Here is a 27368-nt window from a genome sequence, read left to right on the forward strand (position 1 = left end):
TACTTTTTCATTGGGGTGATGGTGACTAAGACATATATTAGATGGGATTCAAAACAGCAACAATAACAGCAAAACCCATGACTCCACTGTATGCTGTCTGAAAGACACTCAAATGTAATGATATAGGCTTATTGGTATTGTTGAAAGTAAAAGAATGGAAAAAATATACCATGAAAATACTAATCAAAAGAAAGAGGAATGTCCCTGGTGGTCCAGAGGTTAATAGTCCATGCTTCCAAGGCAAGGGGTGAGGGTTCAATCCCTGGTTGGGGAACTAAGATCCCATGTGCCACGTGGCATGGCCAAAAAAAAAAAAAGAAAAGAAAAAAAGTAAGAATGGCTATATTTATATAAGACAAAAAGTCTAATTCACCAAGAAGACATAACAGTTCTAAATGTGTCTGCCCCTAACCCCACAACTTCAAACTATATGAGGCAAAACCTGTTAGGTCTGAAAGGAAAGATAGAAAAAACCCCTAATTTTCATTACAATCTTTAATACTCCTCTAAATAATCAACTGCATTAGTAGACAGGAAATAGTAGGCAGGTAGGCAGAATCAGCAGATAGAAAAAAAATGAAAACATCAAGCAATTCGATCTAAGATATTTATACACTACTCCACTCCCTTGATGGCAGAATATACCTCTTTTCAAATGCTTGTGGAGTATTCACCAAGATAGATCACATCCTGGGTCACAAAACAAGTCTTAACAAGTGTGATGTTTGGAACAAATTTTCTGACCATGACAGAATTCAACTAGAAATCAATAACCCAAAGATAACAGGAAAATCTCCAGGCACTTGGATATGAAGCAACACACTTCTAAACAATTCATGGGTCAAAGAGTAAGTCTCGAGGGAGATTAGAAAATATTCTGAACTGAATGAAAATGAGAAGCAGAGGAATGAAAAGCCTAATTATCCAAGTGATGGTTCCCTGAGGAAACCGTTTACTTTCGCGTGGTTTCAAGACAGTGCTTTACATTTTGCTATCAACCACATCATCTTGGACATCAGAGAGAAAAGCTTATGGATGTTGGATTTCCTCTGTTAAGACTGCTGTTTATAATATGGGATGGCCAGGCAGCCAGGTACGAATGCCACCACTCTGCAGGAGCTGGCTGGATGGCAAAGAAAAGACAAGCAGCGGGAGAGTGATCACACGAGTGTGATGTTTGGCAGGACCCACAGAATCGAGATCCTAACTTCTTTCCTGAAAGCGCTCTTCACAGGAACTTTTCACACACATCAAACAATTAAAGCAAATTCTAGGGATGTGGTAGAAACCAGGAAAAAGATGTGAATCGTTTTCTTCTAAATCAGGAGACCAGTGGATCAATTGTGCTTCTAGATTCCTTGCTTCAAATTTCTCAAAAGTAAGTTCATTGTATTTTTTTCTGGTTTTGTTTTTTTATGTGTTTGTTTCAGGGTTTTTCTCTTTCTTTTTTTTCCCCCAATAACAAAATTGTCATAAGACTTCAGGAAATGAATGCCAACCGTCTGTTGAGGAATTATTTTGAAAATTAAGGGGTTATTTTGTTGTTTTGGAATATCTAGTGTTTGATATTATAATGATGAAAAACACTGAGTTAAAACACAAGTTTTTAAAAATTCTGCAACTGGGTTTAAGCCAGAAACTGAGTGTGGAAATTTGCTACCAAATTGACTGTGGAGAACTAGGAATCCTGAGAATTGAGAATTGGGTTGTTTTTGAAGTTACAGTTACTTCCTTTTGTTGCACAATAATTTAAGGGTGTTCTGGTTAAACTGCTTTTCTGACTTTGAGACCATTTACTGAAAGCATTTACAGAAGTATTTTTATTGTCCTTATCTCTCAGGCTCAGGCTATAAGAATTTTAGAAGTGCAAGATGCTTTCCAGGATTTTTTACTCTGTGCACAATGTCAATTGAATCAGAACATAAAATACGTAGCTTCTCCTTTTCACAATATTATTTCAAATGCAGAATTATTTGCAGTAAACAGAACTTTCACGCTCCTGTAGCATACACACGCTGTTTTGAATTTAACAACCATGTGAGAGGAGAAAAATCAGTAATTAAGATTTAAAACTATTGGGACTTCCCTGGTGGTCCAGTGGTTAAGACTCTGAGCTTCCACTGCAGGGGGCAAGGGTTCAATCCCTGGTTGGGGAGCTAAGATCCCACATGCAGGGCCAAAACAAAAAAAGAAAAAAATTTTTTTTAAATATCTGCTAGATGCATAATAAGGAATTCTAGTGGTTGTTAGCCTTTGGACAAGCTCCAACACATACATGAACTGGAATAATAGATGATAAATTTCTATTTAAAAAAAAGATAGTTCCCTAGGAAAGCTCAGAACTTAAGAGTAACCATTAAAAGAATATAATTATCTTTTATATCTTTAGGACGAGAAAGAAAACTTGGTGGGGGGAGGGGGCAGAAAACTTGATAAAGTTCAACAGAAGGTAAGAATACGGACAGAACTAGAAGACTGTTTCTTCTCATGCAGACCTTCACATTTACTTTATCTTCTCCCTTTGTTTCTTATTAAACAGGCAAAATGAGTAAGAGAGAGATGAGTGTGTGTCAGCAAACGTGAGCCTTATTATGCAAGAATTTTCTTAAAAATTGGAGAATGAAAAGAGAGCCCTTAATGGTATGATTCAATATCTATGTCATTTTGTGTTTCTTATAACACATGTATATTCCCTGGGAGGTATCTATGCTTTGTTTATCTCCCCTTCCAAAAAATAAAAATAAAAATACCTTCATACCCCCAGAAGAAGCTATTCCTCAAACCATTAATCTGTCTGAAGATGTTTCCATTGACCCAGGCCCATAACTTGAGATCTGAAAGCACTGAACCTAGTCAGCATAGAGAATCTAAAGAATGTTTAAAAGTCTGTGGTCATGCGTTTTACTAGTGTGTCCACTCACAGATACTCAGGTTAAGTTACTGGTTTTCTGAAGATACAGTAAACAAATCAGCCCACAGAAATAGGTAGCTGGTATTTTCTCTTTGGAATCTTTCTGTTTTTAAAGATAAATCATTCTCTTCAAAAATAGTAAAAAAAAAAAAAAAAAAATTAGAAATGTTAGTGCCAAGGAGGAAATTAGCATAAGCTCCTATGATCTTAACCATATGACAAAAATCCTGGTTGTAAACTTTGACATCTTTTAAAAATCAGCTAGATATAGCTAAATAGCACTTTTAAGGAAGTTGGAATTTTACTGTATATCTATTGTGAATTTTTCCTGCAATCGTGTACGTAGGAAGTAAAGTGGTTCCTTACTGGAGGTCTGCAGGTGCCCAGTATTGGTAACTAACCAAGACAGTGTTTCTCAGGTCACCTACATTGTATTTCATTTCCAATCCCAGAATCTTGGCATGGAACCAATATATGATTACTAAATAACCAATGCCTTGGAACGCCGACATGTAACACTTAGGCGGTCAGCTGAATCAAATACCAGGAATACCAGCTGATACTAATTTATGACAGCTTGCCCCCTTACCGCTCATGGCTTTATGATCTCGTGCTGTGGATCAATACATTTGAATTCCTATTCATGGTTCATTGGGATTGAACTATGCATAGGAACTCAGGCTTCTGAGTTCTGTACTTTACCTATTGTAGACAAGCCGTAATGTGGGATATATTGAAATTAGAAAAGTGAACACCAGGCAAACTGTATGGCAAACTGACTATGGAGGACGAATCTGAAATCGTAATTTTCTTTATTCTTCTCCTTGGATTGTACAGGAGTGGTTGAATGCATTGACCCTGCTCCTTTCTCTGTACTTATATCCTAACATTCATCAAGTTAATGATTTTTCGTCCTGCCCACCATGGACCTGGGGCGGGCGGATTCACTCAGCACGCCTAAATTTGCTGTTGCGAACACACCTGTCACATGCACCACCCAGCAGATCATGAATAGCGTGGCCTCCGCCTCCTTCATGAAAGGTGAGTTTTCCAGCAACCTAAGAAGAATTTCTGATGTCAATAGTTGGTGCATTTGATCACAGGTGTTTGCATTTCAGTCAATAAACCATGTCAATGGTCAAAATGTCTGGAGTCTATGAAATGTGAATCTACTTTCCCTTTGTTGGAAGTCAGAGGTTATCCCTCAATATCTTAAGTCAAAACTGTGAATCTGTTTCTTGCCACGCAGGAGGTGACTACTGGGAGTGCACAGTCTCTCGACAGAGAAATCTGCTGATCTTGAGTAGCGAAGCGTGGGGTACACGGACGGGCAGACTTTGACCAGCACGCGCGTGTAGGATTCGCTGACCTGTAGCTTTGGAAGCGTTGTTACCAGAATAAGACAAAAAACCACCAGTCCTTCCTTTCTTGAATGTGCTTATAGGAATTTTACCCTCGTGTTTTACTACCAACAAGATTGTCTTTCTATATTTGAAGGTTCTATTGACGGGTATTCTGTGCTTCAGAGATTCACGCTTCAGTGTGAAGCTACCTATCAATGAAAGACAAGAAGTGCATTATTACAATCAAGGTCACTTATGTAACAATTTTCTGAAGTTAGAGGAGAAACACCAAATGCAGGGGCAAGAGAACGGGACTTGGAGTCAGAGGATATCTGCCTAAAAGGAGTCCGGTGGCTACATCTGCAGTAGGTCTCACATCGTCAGCCTCTCTGAGCCTTATTGCCACCAAATTCAAAATAAGACTAACAGTGCTGTATTTTTCATGAGTATTTCAGTTAAGAGTGAGAGACTCCCTTCAAGTTGTCTTTTGTCTAGCTGTAGGAAAGTTGTCTTTCGTTTAGCTGTATTAATGCACGGCTGGACGGATTTACGTCAACAGTGGAGGGAGAAATACGTCTCCACTTCTCAGATGTGTAGTAACGTGTGCTGGCCTCATTCATAGGCTGGCTCTTCCCAAACAGAGGCAGAGCTGGTCTTCAGAACCTCCAGGTGTAATCTCTCTTCCACTTAGGCAACTCCGGTGAAAGGGGTACAGATGTTTCCCAAATAATTTCAGGGATTATCCCCAGTGGAGCAAACAGCCCACTTTGAACTAGTCTTCATCTTGGCCCATCGAGAACTAATCTTGTTGGAGACGAGCATGCATTCTGGTCATTCCTCATCAGTTGGGTTCCCAGGCCACCCTGTGAACCACATCCAAACCACATGATGTGTGAGTGGAAGGGAGGCAGCATCCCAGGTGAGTTTGGGGGTGTTTGCAAGAAGGAGGATGGAGGTCAGGCAAACAAAAACAGTTGCTATTTACAAATATACACATACACCTCAAAGGGGGATCTCTGCTGATTGGTTCAGAAATGTGAGTTGAGGGGCTTCCCTGGCAGTCCGGTGGCTAAGACGTCACCTTCCAATGCAGGGGGTGTGGGTTCGATCCCTGCCCAGGGGGCTAAGATCCCACACGCCTCGCGGCCAAAAAACCAAAACCTAAGACAGAAGCAATAAAGAACAAATTCAATAAAGACTTTAAAAATGGTCCATGTCAAAAAAATCTTAAAAAAAAAAAAGAAATGTGAGTTGAATTATAATTTAAAAGTGGCTTAGAGCTTGCACAAATTTGTGAATACGCTAAAAACCATAAGATTGTACCGTTTAGAAGGATGAGTGGGGGAAGGGGGTTGGAGGAAGGTGATGAAAAGGTAGAAACTTCCAGTTACAAGGTGAATAAGCACTGGGGGTGTAAAGACAACGTGGAGACTGCAGTCATACAACGCTGCTGTATGAGACACAGCAAAGTTGTGCAGAGAGTAGATCCCGAGAGTTCTCATCATAAGCAGAAAAATATTTCTCCTTTTTCTTTTCCTGATGTATATGAGATGACGGATGTTAACTAGACTGATTGTGGAAATCATTTCACAAATCCGTAAGTCAAATCATTATGCGGTACCCCTTTAACTCACACAGTGCTGTGTGTCAGTCATACCTCAATAAAACTGGAAAAAATATCCTTCGGCAGGAGATTTGAATCCATCAGTATCATCAGAAACTGCACAACAATAAACTTTGTTTTTCATAAGAATATTTAATGACAAGGGAAAAAATTAAAAATAGAAGGATGAGTATTATGGTAAATGAGTTATATCTCAATTTTCTAAAAGAGAATATGTAAACGTGACTTAGAAGGTACTCAGTATTAACTTTAAGCACTCTAATTCCCTACCACGAGCTTCATGCAAGGGGAACCTGCAGAGCTTGCTCCCCGCCAGTCGCAGGACGTCTGTAACGTTTCTTCTCGGTCACCCTCTGGCCATGACCTCACTCCAGCCTCGGTAACCATTAACTGTGTGCTTGGATATTGACCCCTCAGCCGAATTCAGTATCCAGGGGGCCACCCTCCCTGGAGTCGGTGCTCAAGCATTGGCTGCTCGGAGTCTCCGTGGCCACAGTTCCGAGGTTATGTTGGGCTTGTCCTTCCTGCCCATGCCTCACTGCACACCGCCAGGCCAGGTGGATGTAAACCAGCCCAAACTTACGTTACCATGGTACCCTCCCCAGCACACCGTCACACCCTTACTCCCGCTCGAACCTGAACGTCTGCACGGTGCATCTCGCCGACAGAGCCTGAATCCACTTCTGATTCAAGGTCATAACCTGATCTGAACTGTTCACCTGCACATGACTACATATAAGACAGATAACTGATAAGGGCCTGCTGTGCAGCACAGGGAACTCTACTTGATACTCTGTAACCGCCTATATGGGAGAAGAGTCTCAAACACAGTGGATACATGTATCTGTATAACTGATTCACTTTGCTGTACATCTGAAACTAACGCAGCATTGTAAATCAACTCTACTCCAATAAATTTTTTTAAATGAAAAACGTTTTTTTAAATCACATGCAATTGTGATAACAGTCATTACATGACGACTGTTTTCAAGGTCTTTACGTCGAAATTTTTTTCGCAATGAACATGTTATTATCTTTGTTTTGTAAATAATCTAATTGTGATTATGAAAATCAGCATTCATTAAATGCTGCCATGTGCTGGATTTCTACAGGGCTCTATTCTACAGCAATAGAATGTTATTCTGTAATAATATGATTATCTGCGTTGTATTTTTCTGGACTCTGTGTTAGCATTCTGTACTATTACTAATAGGTGTTGTGAAGTTTACAAACGTGGAAACTGAGTAACAGAGTGAAGTGACTTGTTCATGATCACAAAGATTAGGGGAACAGATTTCAGAAAAATTCTAATTCTTTCGAAATCCTCTATTAGCTTCTTCAACACTCTCACCAAAGTGCAGAACTTTTCCTATATCCCTTCCTGTTCTTGCAGCCTTAATAAAGCATCTACATGGCACTGAACAGAGTCTCTGCAGAAAAGAGGGATTATTATAGTGATGTCAGTTTAGTCACTTGACATGTTTTAAAATTTTCACTTTTTTTTTTTGCATATTAACCATCCTGTCATAGTTGTTAAATAAAAATGAAGTTACTTAATGATTTCCACCTGATGGAAACAAGTGCCTAACTGTGACTTATATTTATATTTATTTTTTCTTATTTATTTTTTACTATCATTGGAGATTTATTGCAATGCTAGTTCTTCTGTGAATAGTTCAGTTGGTATGGTGTAATACTCTATGTGATCGAAATTGGTCCAATAATTACAATGTATGAAAACAAGATAACTAATTTTCACGTATTCCTTCTGGTCGTTCCCAGCTGGCACTTCAGAAATGTCTCCCTGGCCTGTACTCCAGCATGATGTACTGGAAGTTCACGCTTGACTTCATTTTATCTCCATAAAGGACTCTAGTAAAAGCAAATTAGATGTGACATCTGACATCGTCTCCTAGTAAGTTACTAACGATAACATTCCCTTCTTATAACGGCAGATACAGAAGTCTTGAGATTGTCCAATGAAGAAAATTTCAAAGAATTAACAGCAAAATACCCTGAGGAAATAGTTAGAGTCATCTTTACAGATACATTCTCATACCATCTGAAATTCTTGCTGGGACACAGAATCCCAATACAGAAGGAACACAGGGACCACACAGGTAACAGTCTAGATACGCGATCCCACCCCTCTCCACTTCAATCGTGTCATAAACCGTGCAGGAGAAGAGATGTTCATACAGCAATTTTTTAAATCCCTATTTGCGATGGTGATGTCCACAGACCAATCAACGCATTTTAAAAATGTACCTTGGTTTTTGGGCATATTAACATATTGTATTACGTGGTTGTTATATATGATTACACAAATATACATATATACATTATATGGTTATATATACATAAGTGTATTATACACATGCATGTATATATCAATGTATATACATGTATTATAATTAATACATGGTTATAAGATATTATTGCTAAAGAAAAAGTCGTTTATGGTAAAATAGAACAAACTTCCCTTTAAATGTTTGTATAAGTTACATGAAAATAAGGGAAATTTTCATGGACCTAAAATGCTGAGGGCACCAAACCCAAAGGGATAGATTATCATCAGTGCTCTATGTTTGTGCCAGTCCCAGTAACTAAGAGATGGGGGGTTTTAGTAGCTGCATGAGGACAGGTAAGAAGACCTTGGTGTTTACATGAGGTGAAGTTTCCTGTATTAATTTGGAACCTGGAGAGGTTGTGCGGTCAGTAAAAGAGCAGACAAGAAAAAAGCACCTACTGGCAAAGGAAGAACCAAAGAAAGCTTGTTTGCGTGTCTCACCATGGGCTCCGGGTGACAAATTGAGAATTTCCCTCGGGGAATTTCTAACCCACCTTCCCTTGGGTTTGGGGGTCTTACGCTCATGAATTCTTGTACATATTCATGGAAACCCCAGCTGTAAATATAAGTAAAGTGATCCCGGGCTGGCCAGGCACTGAGGTGCTTAGCGGAAGAAATTCTGTATCTTCTCTAGGAAAGTGCAACCTCAACTCAGGCCACAAAATGTCTCTGAATGTACATTTATGGCCCAATGTGCGAAGACAATGGGTCGTAAGTGAGAGTCGGGAGAGACAGCAAAGTAGAGTACATCTCTCCCCAGTGGAGTTACAAAACTGGGAATATAAAGTAAGCATGTCAAAAACATCAAAGAATGAAAGACAGAATCAAAAACACAAGAAAGGGGAAAGATGCCATAAGAAACAGGGACTGCTGGTACTAATTCGTTGGAAACTATAATTTCAAGGAGATACAATCAACTGACTGAACAATACACAGATAACAGCAACTCACCGTTTACCTGGGAGGAAAAAAATGCTAAGAAAGATAAGATCACTGTGATGAAAAAAAGTATAAAACAACTTTAAAAGACCCAAATAAATGGAAGGATATACCGCATTCCTAGAGACTTATAGACATTGTACTAGTTTCTAGGGCTGCATAACAAATTGTCACCAACAGGGACTTCCCTGGCGGTCCAGTAGTCAGGACTCCGCACTTTCACTGCCGGGGCCCGGGTTCAATCCCTGGTTGGGGAACTAAGATCCCGCAAGCCTGGTAGCACCGCCAAAAGAAAAAAAATTATCACAAGCAGTGCCTTAACACGATACTCAGTGGTTAGCTCATTGTTCTGCAGGTGAAAAGTGGGGGCAGGCTTGGCTGGGCCTCTGCATAGGGTCTCACAGGCTGAAATAGAGGTATGGATGCGGCTGAGTTCTTATCTTAAGGCTGTGAGAAGAATCCACTTCCACGTTCATTCATGCCTTTGTCAGAATTCAGTGCCTTGCTGCTGTGGTGCTGAGGTCCCCACCTCTTTCCTAAAGGTTGAGGGGGTTCACTCTCAGTCCTTAGAGACAGTTCCTGGATTTTTGCGCTTGAACTGCTCCATCCTCGAGGCCAGCAGTGGTGCAATGAACCTCTTCCTTCACATCTCTCTGACTTTCCCCGCCTGCCTCCATCCGGAGGTAACTCTGCTTTCAACGAGCTCATGGATTAGATTAGCCCACTTGGTTACTCTCCGTATGCAAGGTTAACTGTGTGTTAAAACATCACGCGATCATGGGAGTGACGTAGCATCGTTTTCAGAAATTCCACCCACACACACCAGTGAAGTCAGAGGGGGTTATTTTTAGACATCTGCCTACTGCCAATGTGAATTCCACTCAGATTTCTCAGTAATTACAATCAAAATCATAATAAACTTTTTTTAAAGATTTTTTTTGATGTGGACCATTTTTAAAGTCTTTATTGAAATTGTTACAGTATTGCTTCTGTTTTATGTCTTGGTTTTTTTGGCCTCAAGGCGTGTGAGACCTTAGCTCCCCAATCAGGGATGGAACCTGCACCCTTTATGTTGGAAGGCAAAGTCTTAACCGCTGGACCACCAGGGAAGTCCCCATAATAAACTTTTCATATAAATTGATGTTCATTTTAAAGTTTACCACTAGAAGGCACAGAGAAGAACCAAGATGCTCTTTAGGAAGAATGGTGTTCAAAGTCACCAAGGTAGATGGCTGTTGCCACAGTGAATACATGGATAAACCTGTGAGGCGCTGGTCTATCTCACATAAACATGAAAAATATATGACCAAGAAGACCTTGCAGACCTGTTCTGGGAACACTTTCTCGCCATAAGGAATAAAATGAAATGATTTCACACAAAACAACCAATTCCAGGTAAAGAATTATGTGCGGAAAACAAGGCTGTGCACCTTCTGAAGTCAGTATAGTAGGATAACCTTATAACTGTGGGATAGAAAAGAACTTCTTAAGCAAAACAAAAAATGTGTAAGCTGTAAAAGAAAAGATGGATAAATTCAACTTTATCAGAATTAAGGAAGTCTCAGGACCCCTCTGGAGGTCCAGTGGTTAAGACTTCGCCTTCCAATGTGGGGGGTGCAGGTCCCAACCCTGGTTGAGGAGCTAAGATCCCACATGCTGGGAAAAAACAAAACATAAAACAGAAGCAATATTGTAACAAATTCAATAGAGACTTTAAAAAGGGTCCACATCAAAAATCTTTTAAAAAAGATCTTTATTATGAAAAAAACATTAAGGAATTCTCTTTATCCAAAGACACTATGGAGATAGTGAAACGTAAAGCAAAACTTGTGATGAGATAGTTAAAGCAAATAAAACCAACAAAAGATTAATATCCACATTATGTAAAGATTTCCTTTGAATAAATAAGAAAAAAACATAGAAACGAGAAAGTAGTGAAAAGACATAAGTAGGAATTTCATAAAAAGAGAAACACAGCTCAAGAGCAAACATATGGAGAGACGCTTACCTGCCCTCACAGTCGCGGAAATGCATTTGAAACCGCACCTGATATCATTCCACATTTACCAGATCGGCCAAAAATAGTAAAAAGAATAATAAAAAAAAATTGACAAGGATATGGAGCAAAGAGAACCCAATGTTACAAGATATTTTAAATTCCACAAAAGTTGAGATTTTATTTTTAAGTGAGAGATGTGTATAATCTATAACCCAGCATCCCAGGAATCTCTTTAGTGAAAGTCTCATGCTTGAGTTAAACAGCGCCTGGCAGCCTAGTCTCCTCTCCTCCCTGAGAGCAGAGGATAATTAAGTTTTGTAGCTATAATCCTATACCTAGACTCCAGGCACTGAAAAGCAGGTGTGAGTCCTCTGCAGCCTTTTCTCCCGTGCTTCTGCAAGCCAGATAGTCGTACCTAACAGGTAGTGCCTTGGAGGACGTGCCTTCATCTTGGGACCTCTACGTTGATGTAGAAGAGAGGACCCTCCTACCCCTCCCACCAAAGACCTTTGCTGAATTTGTGGTCTGAGTGAGAAATAAACTTCTGCTGTCATAAGCCATTGAGATTTGGGGGTTGTTACAATAGCTTATCACGAGCTATCCTGACTGATAGACACAAATTGAGAAAAAGACATAGAAGGACTTTCATAGCAGCAGCTTCCCTCTCTCTCTCTCTCTCTCTGTGTGTGTGTGTGTGTGTGTGTGTGAGAGAGAGAGAGAGAGAAGTAGCAAAGAGGAAAAAAAGGACTAACCAAATTAGCATCGGTAGGAGATGGGATAAGTACACCGAATGACATTCCTGCAATGGGATTCTCCGTGTGTACTGTAATGATTTCTTTTTAAAATTTGGCCTTGGGAACACATATGTTTCTTATATTGCCTTGTATCATCTGTACAGCTGAAATATTTCGAAATGATTTTTTAAACATTTGAAATTTTAATAAAACATGCATTCAATCCTCTGCTCAAGTTTAATTTTTTGTATTAAATAATATCTCTTTAATGTTGTTTAATACTCAATGGACTGGTAGGTTTTTTTCATAATTTTTTTTCTTTGAAAGATATGTTCCAATGGACATGATTTAAACATAGTAAGTTATCTCATCCGAGCTGCCTTTCGCCAAGTCTGCCTGTATTATATCCAATGTTAGACAAAACTTCAGTTTCGTGTTTCTGAATCCATGCTAGACCCTGCTCACTTTTGAAAAACATAAAAAGATACTGTTTTCAGAATGTGAAAATCAGAAAAGAGAAGACCTCAGTGGAATTCTTTATTGGCAAAGAAGCACAGAAATAGGGTGAGAAAGCTTAGAGTGTGTATTGTAATTTTATGCAGAACATTTTCTCAGTGTGCTCTGCCCGCCTGACCGTGAGAATCATTGGTATAATTTATGGTTTCATAGGCTGTGTGTCAAAATAAGAACACTTGGAATTTGGGGCCCTTGTAGAGTCCACTGTTCCTTATAATCAGGAGTGCAATAACCCACAATGATAATTATGGTTTTCTCCTTATCTTAAAGCTCACTGTTATTAAAGGAATGAAGAGATTGATTGTGCAACTTCAGAATTCTGGGAGAAAGGCTTTGTGGCGCTTCAGGCTGCCATTAACGCTGCGATTGTAGAGGTGAGCACAAGACGCCCAGCGAAACTCAGTCTCAATGCAGATTAGCAGTATTAGAGGCGTCAGACTTCCTGAAAGAAAATATGAACTGACAGCTGTGGGCATTCCTGTACTCCCTGGTTTCTTTACAACAAAGTTTCCTTAGTTGCTGCATGCTGCCATGGATATGGACATGAATAGAAGAGAAGTTTTCTCTTGCAAGGACTCGAGCTTGTCAGGAAGCCAGGCACATAATAGGAACATTATTAAAGTAGAAGTAGGCGATCGTGGAGGAATAAATACAGTCGTCCCTCGTTATCAGCGGGGTATTGGTTACAGAACCTTCTGCTGGTAGTAAAACCCGCGGAGGCTCAATCTCATTAAACGCCCAGCCCTCCGTATCCACGGGTTCTGTATCCGCGGTTCCGCATTGGCGGATACTGCCTCTGTAGAGTCAACCAAACGCGGATCAAAGAACCGACCCTAACGTCCCCATAAGTAAATCGGCAAACGATTCTCAGCCTAGAATGCTGAGGAAGAATTCCTGATTGAGATAACACTTAAAACTGAAGCTTGAGGTCAGGGGCTTGCCGGGTATGTAAGGTCATAAAGGCATTTCGAGCAAATCCTTAGGCAGCCTCAGGCAGGGAGGTGATGAACACACGGTACATTCTGAGACCTGGGAGCAGCTCAGAGAGCCCGGAGCGGAGGCTCCAGGTGGGCCAGTGGCAGAACGCGGCCTGAAAAGTCAGGCCAGCATCAGACCCAGACAGGCTGCTACGCGTTCACAGGAAACGAGATGATGGAAAGAAAACAGAGCGTGAGCCCCGTGAATATACACATTTCGTTTCCTAATATCTCTTCAGCTTGCAACAAACCACTCAGTGATGGAGGAACTGATGTCAGTTACTGGAAAAAATAAGAAGATCTATCCTTTCATCAGTCAAGGAGGAGTCATGACTGATTTCTTTGTTTTCTTCTACATCCTTTCCTTTTCCCCGTTCACTTACTACGCGTCTATTAATGTTACACGAGAGAGGAAGAGGATGAAGAGCTTGATGACAGTGATGCGTCTTCGAGAGTCAGCATTCTGGTGAGTCAAGTGAAGCACAAGTAAATAAACGTAGGAATTCAGGAAGAGTGAGCTTCTTCAAAGCACCGTTATTAAAATCAAATGATTTTCTGATGTTTCCCTTTTTCCGCATGAATGGAATACATTGTCCTTGGTGTAACGCTTGCCAGGCCTGCAGCTGGGTGTGGGCTGTGCTTCTCTGTCTGAAGAAAGAACATCAGGTTCGGGTTTGCTGGGTGTTTGTGAAGTGGGGATACTGGGGGGTGGCCATGGGGTCCACTGGTAAGAGTGTGGTGGAAATGGTGGACGCTGGTGTCTAAGCCAGACTGAAGTGGAATTCAAGCCACGATGGGACTGAAAGGGAAAAAAAGGGGTCAAGGATCAGGAGCCCTTCTGAGACTGAAGAACAGGTCTGATGGATGCATTTGAGGAACAGGCTGGCAGAACGAGATTGCATGTAGGGGCCGGGGTAGTTTGAATTTAAAACGGTGGAGGCTGAGCAATCCCAAGTATGGACAAAGTCCTGCGTGCAAACTTGTGAATGGTTGACCAAAAGAGCCTGGAGGTGGTGTTTACAGTGAGGAGAGGCCAGGGAACCTGCAGAAGATGCACGTGGCAGCAAATGAGGAAGAAAACCCTGCAAATCAACACTGACCTCTCTCTTGAATTAATGTTGGAGGGAAGTATAGCCGGGCAGTGAAATCTAAAGGCTCTAGAGCCAAAATGCCTGGACTTGAAGTGCAGTTACTTAACATTCTTGTTCAGTAGGTCCTTTGTCTATAAAATGAGGGATATATGGTATTTCCACTTAGTGTATTGTGAGAATAAAATGATTTGATATTTCCTAAGTTCTTAAAACATTCTGCAGCACATAGTAATTGCTGTATGTATCTATTATTTTGTTCATTTTGGAGCTGCTCTTTTTGTTTTTTATTATTACTTTATTGTACCCTTCAAAGAATATTAGTAAACAAAATAAAGGCATGGTTGAAGAAAGGAGAGTGAGCTAGTCTACCTTAACAGAAAATGAACGGAATTAGAGGCAAGGATGAGGACTATTTGACAACATATCCAGAGAAACATGAAAGCGGCTTCTGGAAGAAGAAAGAGGTGGCAGAATTTCCTGTCTCCAAGGAAATTCATGAAGCTCCTGACCCCAGAGAGCCCCCAGAGGCAGAAAAGGATCTGAGATTCGCTGAGGGGTTACCTTGTACTAGGAACGGGTCCTACATGGACTTGACCTCCTCCAGTCCTGGCTGCAGTATTATCCCTATCGTCCGGAGCAGTAAGAACGTAGAGGGGTTACAGAGTTTGCCAAGGTCACAGAGTGGGAATGCAGTGGAAAATGTTTATACCAAAATCTGTTAGACTGAAAGCCTGTTTTTTCCTCTTTGTCACAATTGTGTGTGTGTTTGTGTGTGTGTGTGTGTATTTCTGGAATTAATTTCAGGGAAAGAATATTCCTAATTCCTGAAGAACTCTTCCCTTGTATTTACATATCCGAAAAACTCCATGGATATCTGCTGGATGAATTCGTGAGTGAACGAAGGACCTTAGAATCCAATCTAGGTCTTTTTCTCCAGTCGAACATGAGGCATTGAAACAGCATCTTGTCTCCACCTTAGGCTCTCCTGGGGTTTGCTGTGTGCCGGCTCTATCTTCATCATGGCCCTTCTGTTGACACTTGTTGTAAAATCCACCCAGTTTTTCATCCTGACCAGCTTCCTGGTGCTCTTCACCCTCTTTCTCCTGTATGGGCTGTCTTTGGTGAGTTGGTGAATTCCACTTCTTCCCGTCCAGCTCTTACCCTAAGGATCGAGTGCTGGTTTCCTATTAGATCACTATTCTACATCTCCCCTGTTTTCGCTGACTGCATGAGAAAATCTGGAGACTGGTAGCATTTGATTTGTCGTGTTTTGTGACACCAATTTGTAGTGCAATTTACAGAACATAGTTTTGTATTTTATAGACAAAATAATACGACAACTGATTTTGCATACTAAATCCCTTATTTTATTATGCTAATAATAATTCTCAGAGAAACATAAGCCAACTGGATCTTCTCTCATTTTAGATAGCATTGACTTTTCTGATGAGTGTCTTGATAAAGAAATCTTTCCTCACTGGCCTGGTGGTGTTCCTTTTCACCGTCTTTTGGGGGAGTCTGGGATTCTTGGCCTTGTATAGACATCTTCCTGCATCCTTGGAGTGGATTTTAAGTTTTCTTAGCCCCTTCACCTTCACCCTTGGAATGACCCAGGTGAGAAGCAATGTTATTGTTTTTAATGACATTTCTGAAACATCTTTTCTCTCTGGAATTCAGTCATCCCTAGCCATGCCCCATGTTTATCCTTGTAAGGCTTAAAACCCTAGTCAAGACGATTGTGAGATTGCAAAGGTGCACTTCAAACACCTTCAGAGGTGCTTAGCCCAGCAAAGTAAGCCATTTCGTACGTGAGAAAATGGAGGATCGATGCCTCATTCTTGGATAAGATAAAGTTTTTTCTTTGGCTATTAATTAAATACAGACTTGATGTTGCAAACCTAATTCTAAGTAACTGTTATAGTTTATATGTTGACTTAGTAATTGAACACGCATGATGGTAAAAACCACAAAGTAAAAGGAAGGAAAATTAAAAGTTAAAAACATCTGAAAAAACACATTGATTGATTAGTAAATTACATTTCTGCTTATAAAATGTCTTTTCTCTTTGTCTGACACTTTGCCATCCCTCCAATGAAATGGTAATTCAATTATTATGTATCCACTAGTTACTGCTTAACAAAAGGGTTATTAATTAGAAAAGTACTCATTAACCTGAACCAGCCCACTTTTCCCACTGTTTCTCTCCTTAAACACACCCGTGTTTTCTTTCGTTTGCTTGTTTATCTTTTTACCGAGAGCATGAATTCTCTTTCAGGCAGCCATTTCTAAGGAGCATCACGCCATCTTCCTGTGTCTCAGGTGGTAAAAACGTATCCAAGTTTGACCCAGATATTTTTTCCTCATACTTCCCTACCTCCTCCTAATGCTTGGGGTTCACTTGGAACACATTTTTATCACAGCGGTTCCTAAACTGCAGTATCGTTGATGACGTGCCATGCCTTCCCTTAGCTTTGAGAGTTATAAAGTAGGCAGCCTCATTCAAATCCGTAACCCAGTGTGAGCCAAAAAGGAGCTGTTTTATTTTTATGCTGAATTGAACTGTTTAAAATGCCTCATAAGCCTGACTGCCTTTAATTAACTGCTTTTTCATTTTCAGCTTTTACGCCTGGACTACGATTTGAATTCTAACGCATCTCTTGATCCATCGGACAGCTCAAATCTAATAATAGCAACAAATTTCATGCTGGCTTTTGATATTTTCCTCTATCTGGCACTGATGATTTATTTTGAAAAAATTTTACCAAGTGAGTAGACATACGATGAAAATCGGTCATCATTTTAATAATTTTATTTCCTGAAATGAATCTCCTAACACGTGTGTTACTTACATTCTAAGACCGACTTAGGAAGGAAATGAATAAGGTCACTGCCACTGACCAAATTCACTCTATTTCTCTCTTGCTACCTGACTGGTCAGAACAAAAGCCTGAATCTTGTTTATAGAGTCGTTAACCTCTGTTTGACCTTCAAGTTTATGGCTTCTTTCTTTTAAAACTAGTTCCTGAATGGGTCTGGCCTGGTACTTAACCATGGTCATTGATAGCTGCTTTGGCCAAACTGTTTATCTCAATGGTTCTGAGCCCTAGATGTATTTAAAGTTTGTTGGGGGGTGGGGTGTGGGGGGATGGGGAGGGCAGTTTCTGGATGATCTTATGGAAAAACTTGAATGAACTTTTTGACCAACTCAATGCCTCAGAACCACCTAGGGAATATTAAAGGGATACAAACCCAGCTCATCCCTGAGAGATTCTGATTCAGTCAATCAGCAGTGGGACCAGGGCATCTATATTTTTTAAAATCCCCCAGAGTTTCACAATAGGAAAGTCAATAGGTCATAAAGTTTTATTTTTATCACCTTGCAACTTAAAAGAATATGCGTTCCACACAAGCAAGGATCTGTTTTGTTCATAAATGCTCCCAAGGCTCCCCCCATCCCCGCCCATGTCTGATGCACCCCAGGGGCTCAGTCAGTGGCCACAATGCTGGGTCATTTCCCCCCTCCTTTCTTTTAATCAGAGTCAGGGTCTGTGTCTTTTACCTCCTCATTTCCTGTCCAAAACAGAATGCCAAGCACCCTTCATTACGTGGTATAAGCCAGCAATTCCACGTCTGGGGAAATACATCTAAAGGAAATAAAGTGACTATCTCAGAGGCATCTGCTCTCCCATGTCCATCACAGCAGCCAAGGTGTGGAAACACCCAACTGTCTGTCAAGCAGTGACGGAATAAAGAACATGTGGCGTATACACACACAATGGAATACTATTTAGCCTCAAAAAGGGAGGAAATCCTGCCATTTGCAACAACATGGACGAACCCAGAAGCCATTATGCCAAGGAAGTAAACCAGACCAGAAAGACAAATACTGGCTGATCTCACTTACATGTGGAATCTAAAACAAAGTCAACTTCATAGTGACAGAGAGCAGAGTGGTGGTTACCAAGGACTGGGGTGGGAGTGGGGAGTGTGGGAGATGGTAGTCCAGGGTACAAACTTTCATTTATGTGACGAACAAGTTCTGGAGACCCAAGCACAGCATGTGCACTAGAGTTAATGGTGTTTTATATGCTTGTAATTTGTTAATAGAGTGTTGGGTTGGCCAAAAAGTTCGCTCAGATTCCACAACATCTTTCAGAAAAACCTGAATGAACTTTTTGACCAACCCAATAGATCTCAAGTGTTCTCAACACACACACACACACACACCCGGTAACTATGTGACATGGTAGATATATTAAGCTTGATAGTGGTGATTATTTCACAATGTATACACATATCAAAAGATTACATTGTACATCTTAAATGCATGTAATTTTTATTTGTTAACCATACTTCCATAAAGTTGGAAAATTTTATGGAAATCATTAACGAAATAAACACATTGAGTAGGTTAAAAAAATCAATGACTAAGCACTTGCAGAAAGGGGAGAAGGGAAAAGAAAAAGAGTGAAGACACAGAGCAAGGGCCTGAAACAGTGAACTGATATGTTCTTTATAGATAAGCCCCTAAGAACAGTCACAGGCCCTGCCTTTTAGAAGAGCCCAGTGTCAGGATCTACCGTTTGGGGCTAATACATTTATTATACAAGGGGAATTATTTGAATATATATAGTATGATTTCACATTATTTTTGCCATCAGAGGTAGAAATTACTCAGCTATATAGAAGAACGTTGTTTTCCCGTATTACTATTCTAAGCTTTTCTGCCCCATGCTAACATCACTTCTTTACGAAATATATTTAAATCCTTTTTCCTCTGTTCCACTTTGGTGGTTTTGCCTGCATGGCGAAAACTCAGGGACCTTTGTTTGTATTTACATTGCAGAGTCTTGGACCCTGGAGCACTTTAGTTCAGAAGATTTACTTCCATGACCCTCGTAACTAACTACTCATCCTTCCTTTTTTCTTCTACTTCTTAAAAGATCCTACTTATATTTCCCTCCGTGTCTGTCTATTTTTCCAATGTGTTTATTCCAGTGTGTCTGTGGACAGATTTCACTATATCTACACTTGCCTAATAGTATCCTCTTAGGTAAGTGTTTCATTAATTTAAACTTTTTATTGATATGCCTTATGTGATACATGTCTTTTTTTCAGGCCTTGTTTCAAACATATTCAGATGATAAAAATACTTTAAATATTCTATTTTTATGGTGTTGTTTTAGTCTTGTAGGAGAAGAAAACTTTCCCCTTCTCCCCTTCTAGGATCTTTGGCTGGCTTCATAACTAGGTTGACATAAGACAGATTAACAGCAGAAGAACAAATTAAATTTCATATGCATGGAAGCTCATAGAAATGTAAGATTCCAAGAAGTGGTCAAAGTAGGCAGTTCTATACCTTTTAAACAAAGAAACAAGTATTTGTGAAAAACTGACAAAGGGATTTGAGCTTGGGATAGCAGACTGATGAAGAAGTAACAAATTTTATGTATGTAGTCTTCTCTGCGCTGAATCCCTGTCTCTGGCAATGAGGATGCCCCTACCCTCCAGCTGCAGGGAGGGTACCCTGGAGAATGTATTTCTTGCCTTCAGGGCTACAAAGGAGTGTCAGAGGGCTCTTGCACCAGCTGTTTCTTGAGTAACTTTAATTCAAAATAATCCATATACCACGGTAGCATATTTTGGGGTGGGGTGGCCTGCTTCTGAACCCCATCAGTCTCTTCCTATATCAAATATTGTTACATTTTCATCCCCCACCTTATTTTTTACTCAACATTTTATTCTAGTCCCAAAGGCATTTTTCATACATACACTTTTTCCAGTTTCAAAACCATTTCATTTTATTAATATAACTAGAAAGTGTCTTTAAACTGAATTGCTTAAGTCTCTTCCTAATTATCATCCACTCATTAGGCCTGAATTTAAGATCAGAGGCAATTTTGTTCAAAATTCTTCTGAAGACAAGAACTATGAATAACAGAAAGGAAAATTAACTGGATAAAATGACAGAGTCATGGAAGGGGAAATTTTGTGGCAGAACGTATCCAACGATAGCTACATGCTTTTATTTGCTAGACTTCCTAACCAAGGGGAAGAGATGGGTACTGATTAATAATATACCAATATCAGGTGTAGAGAAAATGCTCAGTAAATATTTTTTGTATGAGTGAATGACTGAACATGGGTGAAAAGTACACGTTTTGAACACATGTACACGTAAGTTTGGAAACCCATCAATCGTACAGTGGAAGTCAGTTGCAGAATATTAGAAAGATGGAATTATTTGGTTTCATACTATCTCCTGGCATGCATGAAAACGGAAACAATTACTAAGTGCAAATACACTGTGGATTAGTTTTCAGAAAGAGCTTCGTAGATAATATATTCTTAAAGCAAATAATAAATTTTCTTCAGAGGAAAGTTATTATTTGGGGATGAGATAAAGCATAAATACAAAGTAGCTTTTTAAAAATTCCACTCTACATTCCCACAAATTATTTTGCCCCATTCTCTCCTTTTCTTACAATGTGTCACTTATTTTTGTTAAATTGTATTCTCTTTTCTGTTGGAATATTTGTTTTATATATTCAGTGGTAACTTCTCCATTTCTTCTTCCTTTGCCAGTGTAATGACACCTGGACTCCTAGATAGAATTCAGCATGCTAGGCATATTCCAGTATCTAGCTTCCTTGAAGTGAAGAAAAGCCTTAACATTTCAGCTCCTTCAGGACTTTGAAAACATTTTTATACAATTTTTAAATGTTACTTTCCACTTACAGTTATTACAAGATGTTGGCTGTATTCCCCGTATTGTATTCTGCATCCTTGAGCTTATCTTACACTCAATAGTTTGTGCCTCCCCTGCATGAGTAACCTCTAGTTTTTTCTCTGTACCTGTGAGTCTGCTTCTTTTTTGTTATATTCACAAGTTTGTTGTGTTTTTTAGACTCCTATAAGTGATATCCTGCAGCATTTGTCTGATTTATTTCACTTAGGATAATACCCTCCAAGTCCATCCATGTTGCTGCAAATGGCAAAATTTCATCTTTTTTATGGCTGAGTAGTATTTTATTATACATTATAATAAATAAATAAATATAAATATTATATATATTATAAATATTATATATATATAAAAAACATCTTCTTTATCTGTTCATCTGTTGATGAACACTTCTGTTGTTTCCGTACCTGGGCAATTGTAAATAATGCTGCTATGAACATTGGGGTGCATGTATCTTTTTTAATTGGGGGGGTTCTCATATATGCCCAGGAGTGGAATTTCTGGGTCATATGGTAGTTCCATGTTTAGTTTCTTGAGAAACCTCTATACCGTTCTCCACAGTGGCTGCACCAATTTACATTCCCACCAACAGCGTAGGAAGTTGCCCTTTTCTCCATGTCCTCGCCAACATTTGTCATTTGTGTTCTTTTTGATGATGGCCATCCTGACAGGTGTAAGGTGATGTCTCATTGTGGTTTTGGTTCACATTTCCCTGATGATTAACGATGTTGAGCATCTTTTCATGTGCCTCTTGGCCATCTGCATGTCCACTTTCCCTCCTGGATTTTTAAAAATCAATTTCATTTCTTCTTATACAAACAATTATTGAAATAGATGCTCCCCACTGATTGTTTTTCCTTATGAAAGTACACATGTCAAAACGTGTATTCCTTGTGTCAACATGTGTTCAGGTTTATTAGAAAATAGTGTGCATTGCTGTGCTGCCTGAGGGTGACCCTGTCCTTCCTGTGGTGACTGATCCAGTGTTTGTCCCTTGGTCACGTAGATGAATATGGACATCGACATTCACCCTTGTTTTTCCTGAAGTCTTCATTTTGGTCCAGACAACAAAGGTCGGATCACATAGCCCTTGAAGATGAAATAGATTCCAACCCTTCATCTAATGACTCTTTTGAACCAATGTCTCCAGAATTCCATGGGAAAGAAGCCATCAGGTAACAAGGATGCAGATGGAATACAGACCAAAAATTGAGAAGCTGAGAGTTAGCACCCGAAGCAAGCAAAGTTCCCTCCTGTGCCCTGTAGGTAGCGCCTGCCTAACCGCATCCGTGCCTGCCTTCATCACTTCCCACTTTAAGTTTAAAGAAAACTTCCCTTAACCCTTGCTGCCTTGTATTGTTGACATTTACAATAAACACAAGTTTAGAATTCACTAACAAACATCCTTCAACGAAACCATGCCTGGCTGCTCCATCTTTGACCTGTTCTTTCTCGTCTCCATCCGTGGCCTCACTCATTTCTTTGTTGGGTGTCATTTATTCACACTGTGCCTGCACCTTGCTTGTTATACACCACGTTTTCCTTTTCAAGTTTTTAAATTTCTTTTTTCTCTTCTGTTTATTGCCTTTCCAAAGGGGACGAAAGCACAGGGAAGGGGAAGGGAGAAAAGAGCTGGAGACAGAACAGAGGGGACTGAGGAAGATGCACCTTTAGAGCTGTGCTTCTCTTCGTTCTGTGTACATTGTGTTTGGTGCTGGTAGCTCTTATTTCCAAATAAGAAGGTGGGAGGAAAGTCCTCAAGTCCTGTTTAAATCTTACTTGTCCATCAATGACCAGCACGTCGGTCCTCTGTGACCTGTCTCAGATAGCTCCAGTCTCCTGAGCTTCTACAGCCCACTTCATTTTTCATTTCATCCTGTCCCATTTATCTTTCGTACTTATATTTGTCTTTTGCCTTAAGCTAGGTTTAACCTCCAGCAGAGCAGCTCGGCGCAAAGCAATGGCTCCATTTGATGTGTTTGTCTTTCTTTTGTTTTTCTTCTACCTCTTTGACACCTCATTCAATTATAAATGCTCTGGAATGATGGTCAAATGGGATTAAAACAAGGAAAATCTAATTAAACTGTTCAGTACGAATGGATCCCGAGTCATCTGATGAACAGTAGATGACAAAGTAAGAAACATAAACTGGATTTCGTTTACGGATTGTATATTTACCTGGTAGAATAAAACAGATAAAGTGCCTAGGTTTCCAGATCTATAATACCACCCCAGAGCCTGTTAATTTTTTTCTTTTCTGTTACCATAATCATCATCCTCTAACCCATATTATCTTATGTTTATTGACTATTTATCATGAATCAAGCACAGGATGAAATATCTTACTCATCCTTCAAGACAGCCCTAAAGCACTGCAAGTCTGCAGGTTGGAGAGCTGAAAGCTAGAATGACACGTTAGTTAAGGTTATGGAGCTGCTAAGTGGTGTAGGTGTTTGAGCTCAGGTAGGTGGAACTGGGGACTCCATGCTCTCACAGTTAAGATCTTTGCCTCTCTCCCTTGCTCCAGCCTTATCCGTCCTAACCGACCTCTGTAGCCCTTGACCCCAAATATCCGAGGTTCTCTCCCACCCGCACCATAGTTCACAGTGAGACTTTCAGTACTGGATGCCTGTGTTACCTCTTGGTCTAGTTTCCTTGACTTTGCAGTTCAGAGACGAATCTGGTTCCCAATACTAACATGAAGCCATCCTTCCAGCCTCCGGAATCAGCACTCTGGTGAGGGGTTTCCAGCACAGGTAAGTTTTTAACACTCCTTAGGTGAGGCTAGGGTGCAGCCAGGCTGGGAAGCAGTACTCCTGCTGATTCTCCCACGAATGAGACTGCATGCAAGTGAAACCCCAGCTCTTCCTGTTCCCTGAAGATTAATTCAGCCGATCCTGTCACCAAACCCAGGATTGCAAACTGAAGAAAACTGTCACACCTTGAAGTACTTTCTCTTTTTTTCAGAATCAGAAATGTTACAAAAGAATATAAAGGAAAGCCTGATAAAATAGAAGCTTTAAATGGTAAAGAAAACATTAGTTATTATATCGATATGGGTTTCCTGATTTTAACAACTTGTTTTGTTCTTGGTGAGCAAGTAGTGGTGGTATTCCAGATTTCAAATGAGTTGTTTGAGCCACGTGATAAATTTCCTTCCGACACATTACTTCTACTGCATGAAAGGTAGAAAAAAATGAGTGTGTTTTAGAATTATATGTGTTTGAAAGAGTTACTATGTAATACTAAGGTAGCCTGGGAATTTTTTCTACAAACTTAAATTTCTCCTCTGTAATCCCAAAGCTGTTGTAGATAGTGTATGTTTTTCTTTTGTGCATAAAAGTCATTTACCTCCAAGGACTTTTTAGCCACATGATAATTTACTAAACTATTGATCTATTCTTCTAGTCAATAAATATTAACGTTCACGTACCATGTGTCAGGTGATGTCAGTGAGCTCAGGAGCATCATTACTTGCGTTTGAACCAAGTAATTTCAGAGTTTCAAAACAGGATTAAAAAATAAATTGATGAAAGTATTTTATTTTAATTTATTTTTATTTTGAATTTAACAACCCAGTATGTCCATGTTTAGAAAACGTGGTCATTCAAGGAAATCAAAAGACAATTAGCTCCACGATAAGATTTTATTTATGGTTTTAATTGTTTTTCTTTTTACTTCCTTACTGCTTTTCCTTCCTTTTTCTCTCCCATCCTTCTCTTTCCTTTTTTCTTCCTAGATCTGGTATTTGACATATATGAAGGCCAGATCACAGCAATATTCGGTCACAGCGGCACTGGAAAATCAACGCTGTTAAACATAGTGGGTTATCTGTTCCCACCAAAGGTAAGAGGTTTTTCCCCCAAAATCAGATTGACAAATAAATCAGCTATTAATATCAAGTCCTTCTGATCATCAATCATAAACACAGATAATTAGGGGAAAATGGAAGTAATGGTTATGGAATTTGTACATGGTCATTAGTTACCATCTGGCCTTCCAACGTGTATCTGTTAGCTCTTGCTGCACAACAAGCATCCCCCAAGTCCATGGCTTAGAATAAAACTGCCTTCTTGTTTCTCATGGTTTTATGGGTTGACTGGCAGTTTTTCTGTCTGGACTAAAGTGTCTGGGGCTAGATGTTTTAACATAGGCTCGATCACACATAAGGGCTTCAGCGAGGACTGCTGTACCTCTCTTTCCACATGGACTTTCATCTTCCAGAGGCTAGTCTGGGATGTTTACCCAGTGGTCCCCATGACCCCAGGAGCAAAGAGAGGACAAACCCCAGGATGGAGGCACTTCACAAACTCTTCTTGTATCACATTTGCTAAGTTTCCATGTGTTGCATCGTCAAGCCTAAATGTCAGGGATGGATAGATTACATCTTAATGGGAAAAGTGGCAGATGGGACCTCTGTTTTTTTCCCCAATATACCACAAAACTAAAGTGGAAGTTCATAATGCCTGAATTGTATAAACCTTGAAGATAGAGGCTAAAGGATTCATGGAATCTCTCTATATTATTTCCTGCAAATGAATATGAATCTACAAGATAAATTTTTAGTCAAAAAAAGGGAAAAAGTCATACATCTAAAATGCAATTAGTAAATAGTAATTTTTCATTGAGAAATATCTTAATTTAAATATTATGCTGATATTAGCTTCTAATCTTTGTTATAGGTTTGGTGACCATCTATAATAATAAACTTTCAGAAATGGCCTACCTAGAACACATCAGCAAGCTCACTGGAGTCTGTCCACAGTCCAATGTGCAATTTGACTTTCTCACTGTGAGAGAAAACCTCAGGCTCTTTGCTAAAATAAAAGGAATTCAGCCACATGAAATGGATAATGAGGTATATAAATATGTTCAAAATAATGTATTGGTCAAAATGAGATGGCTAATCCTATTTTTTTATGAATTTTTTTTTGATTTCTTGAAGTTATCTTTGTACAAATCATCGTATAAATGCTGAACAAAAAATCTATTTAGATATCTAACATTTATGTATAATTTACAATGTGCCAAGCATTATCCTTAACTTTAAGTATAATATTTCATTTATTCCTCACAACTCTAAACTGTCAGTACTATTATTATCCCCATTTTGCAAATGTGGAAACTGAGGTTCAGGAGAGCAAGTAACTTGATCAAGACTAGGCAGCTAGTTAACGTGGAGTGGGATTCAAGCCAGGCAGTCTGGCCCAGTAGCCATGCTTTTAACCATTACACTTTCCAGCCTTGTATTTATACATTTAAAAATTAAAAAGGAAAGAAATCTTGGTCTGTGACATAAATTTTGCCATTTGTCTAGATCCAGAGAGTTTTGCTGGCATTGGAAATGAAAAATATTCAGGACGTCCTTGCTCAAAACTTAAGTAGTGGACAGAAAAGAAAGCTAACCTTTGGGATTGCCATGTTAGGAGACCCTCAGGTAAGGGAGGCTCAATTTAGAGATGAATTCAAGTTTTTAAAAGAGAAACTTTGGCAGCAGTCCAAACCTTTCATTTGCAAAGGACGCATGTGATAAAATATTTATGATAGAACATTAAACCCAAGGGCAAAACCGTAAGTACCATACCCTTTTAAATAGAAATAATATGGTTTCTACATGTGTCCTGGAAGAATTGCACCTGACTGGAAAACCCCTTTCTACACACCCCTGCTCTGTAGATTCTCCTGTTGGATGAACCGACTGCTGGGTTGGATCCCCTTTCAAGGCACCAAGTATGGAACCTCCTGAAAGAGAGGAAATCAGACCATGTGATCCTCTTCAGCACCCAGTTCATGGATGAAGCTGACATCCTGGCTGGTGAGTGCTGGCTTCCTCCTGGTATCGTGATGAGGGCTTCATGAGGTCTGAGAAATACAGATCGGTGTTCTGGGCAGCTGTGTCTGTAATCTGAATCCTGCTAATGACATGCCTGGGCCCAAAGAGTCCTACTCACAACCGTTTCCCTGTATCTGCTAGATTTTGCATCCTTTGATACACGGGGGCAATACTCTGTCACAAAACTCAGTTATTGCAAAGTAAGCGAGAAGCTACATTCTAAAGACATTCATCCTTTTACTCAAAATTGAGGTAAATCAACTTGAAATAGTCATGTAATTTTGACGTTTGACCCATTACAACTTA

The 27368-nt window shown here is 39.7% G+C and overlaps 1 protein-coding gene across 1 annotated transcript in view; it reads left to right on the top strand.

Moving 5' to 3' along the window:
• Nucleotides 1-2544: 2544 nt before the first annotated feature.
• Nucleotides 2545-27368, top strand: part of LOC130839655 (ABC-type organic anion transporter ABCA8-like) — a 59125-nt gene continuing 34301 nt past the window's right edge. The window contains 16 exon segments of the mRNA XM_057713880.1: nt 2545-2640; nt 3749-3827; nt 3830-3952; nt 7834-7998; nt 12687-12790; nt 13633-13859; nt 15464-15605; nt 15913-16098; nt 17102-17249; nt 22236-22404; nt 24197-24255; nt 24969-25046; nt 25049-25075; nt 25912-26087; nt 26547-26666; nt 26906-27044. Of these exon segments, the coding sequence (XP_057569863.1) occupies nt 2545-2640; nt 3749-3827; nt 3830-3952; nt 7834-7998; nt 12687-12790; nt 13633-13859; nt 15464-15605; nt 15913-16098; nt 17102-17249; nt 22236-22404; nt 24197-24255; nt 24969-25046; nt 25049-25075; nt 25912-26087; nt 26547-26666; nt 26906-27044 (2038 nt within the window).

The sequence above is a fragment of the Hippopotamus amphibius genome, chromosome 17 (genome assembly GCF_030028045.1).
Source record: "Hippopotamus amphibius kiboko isolate mHipAmp2 chromosome 17, mHipAmp2.hap2, whole genome shotgun sequence".
Classification (NCBI taxonomy): Eukaryota; Metazoa; Chordata; class Mammalia; order Artiodactyla; family Hippopotamidae; genus Hippopotamus; species Hippopotamus amphibius.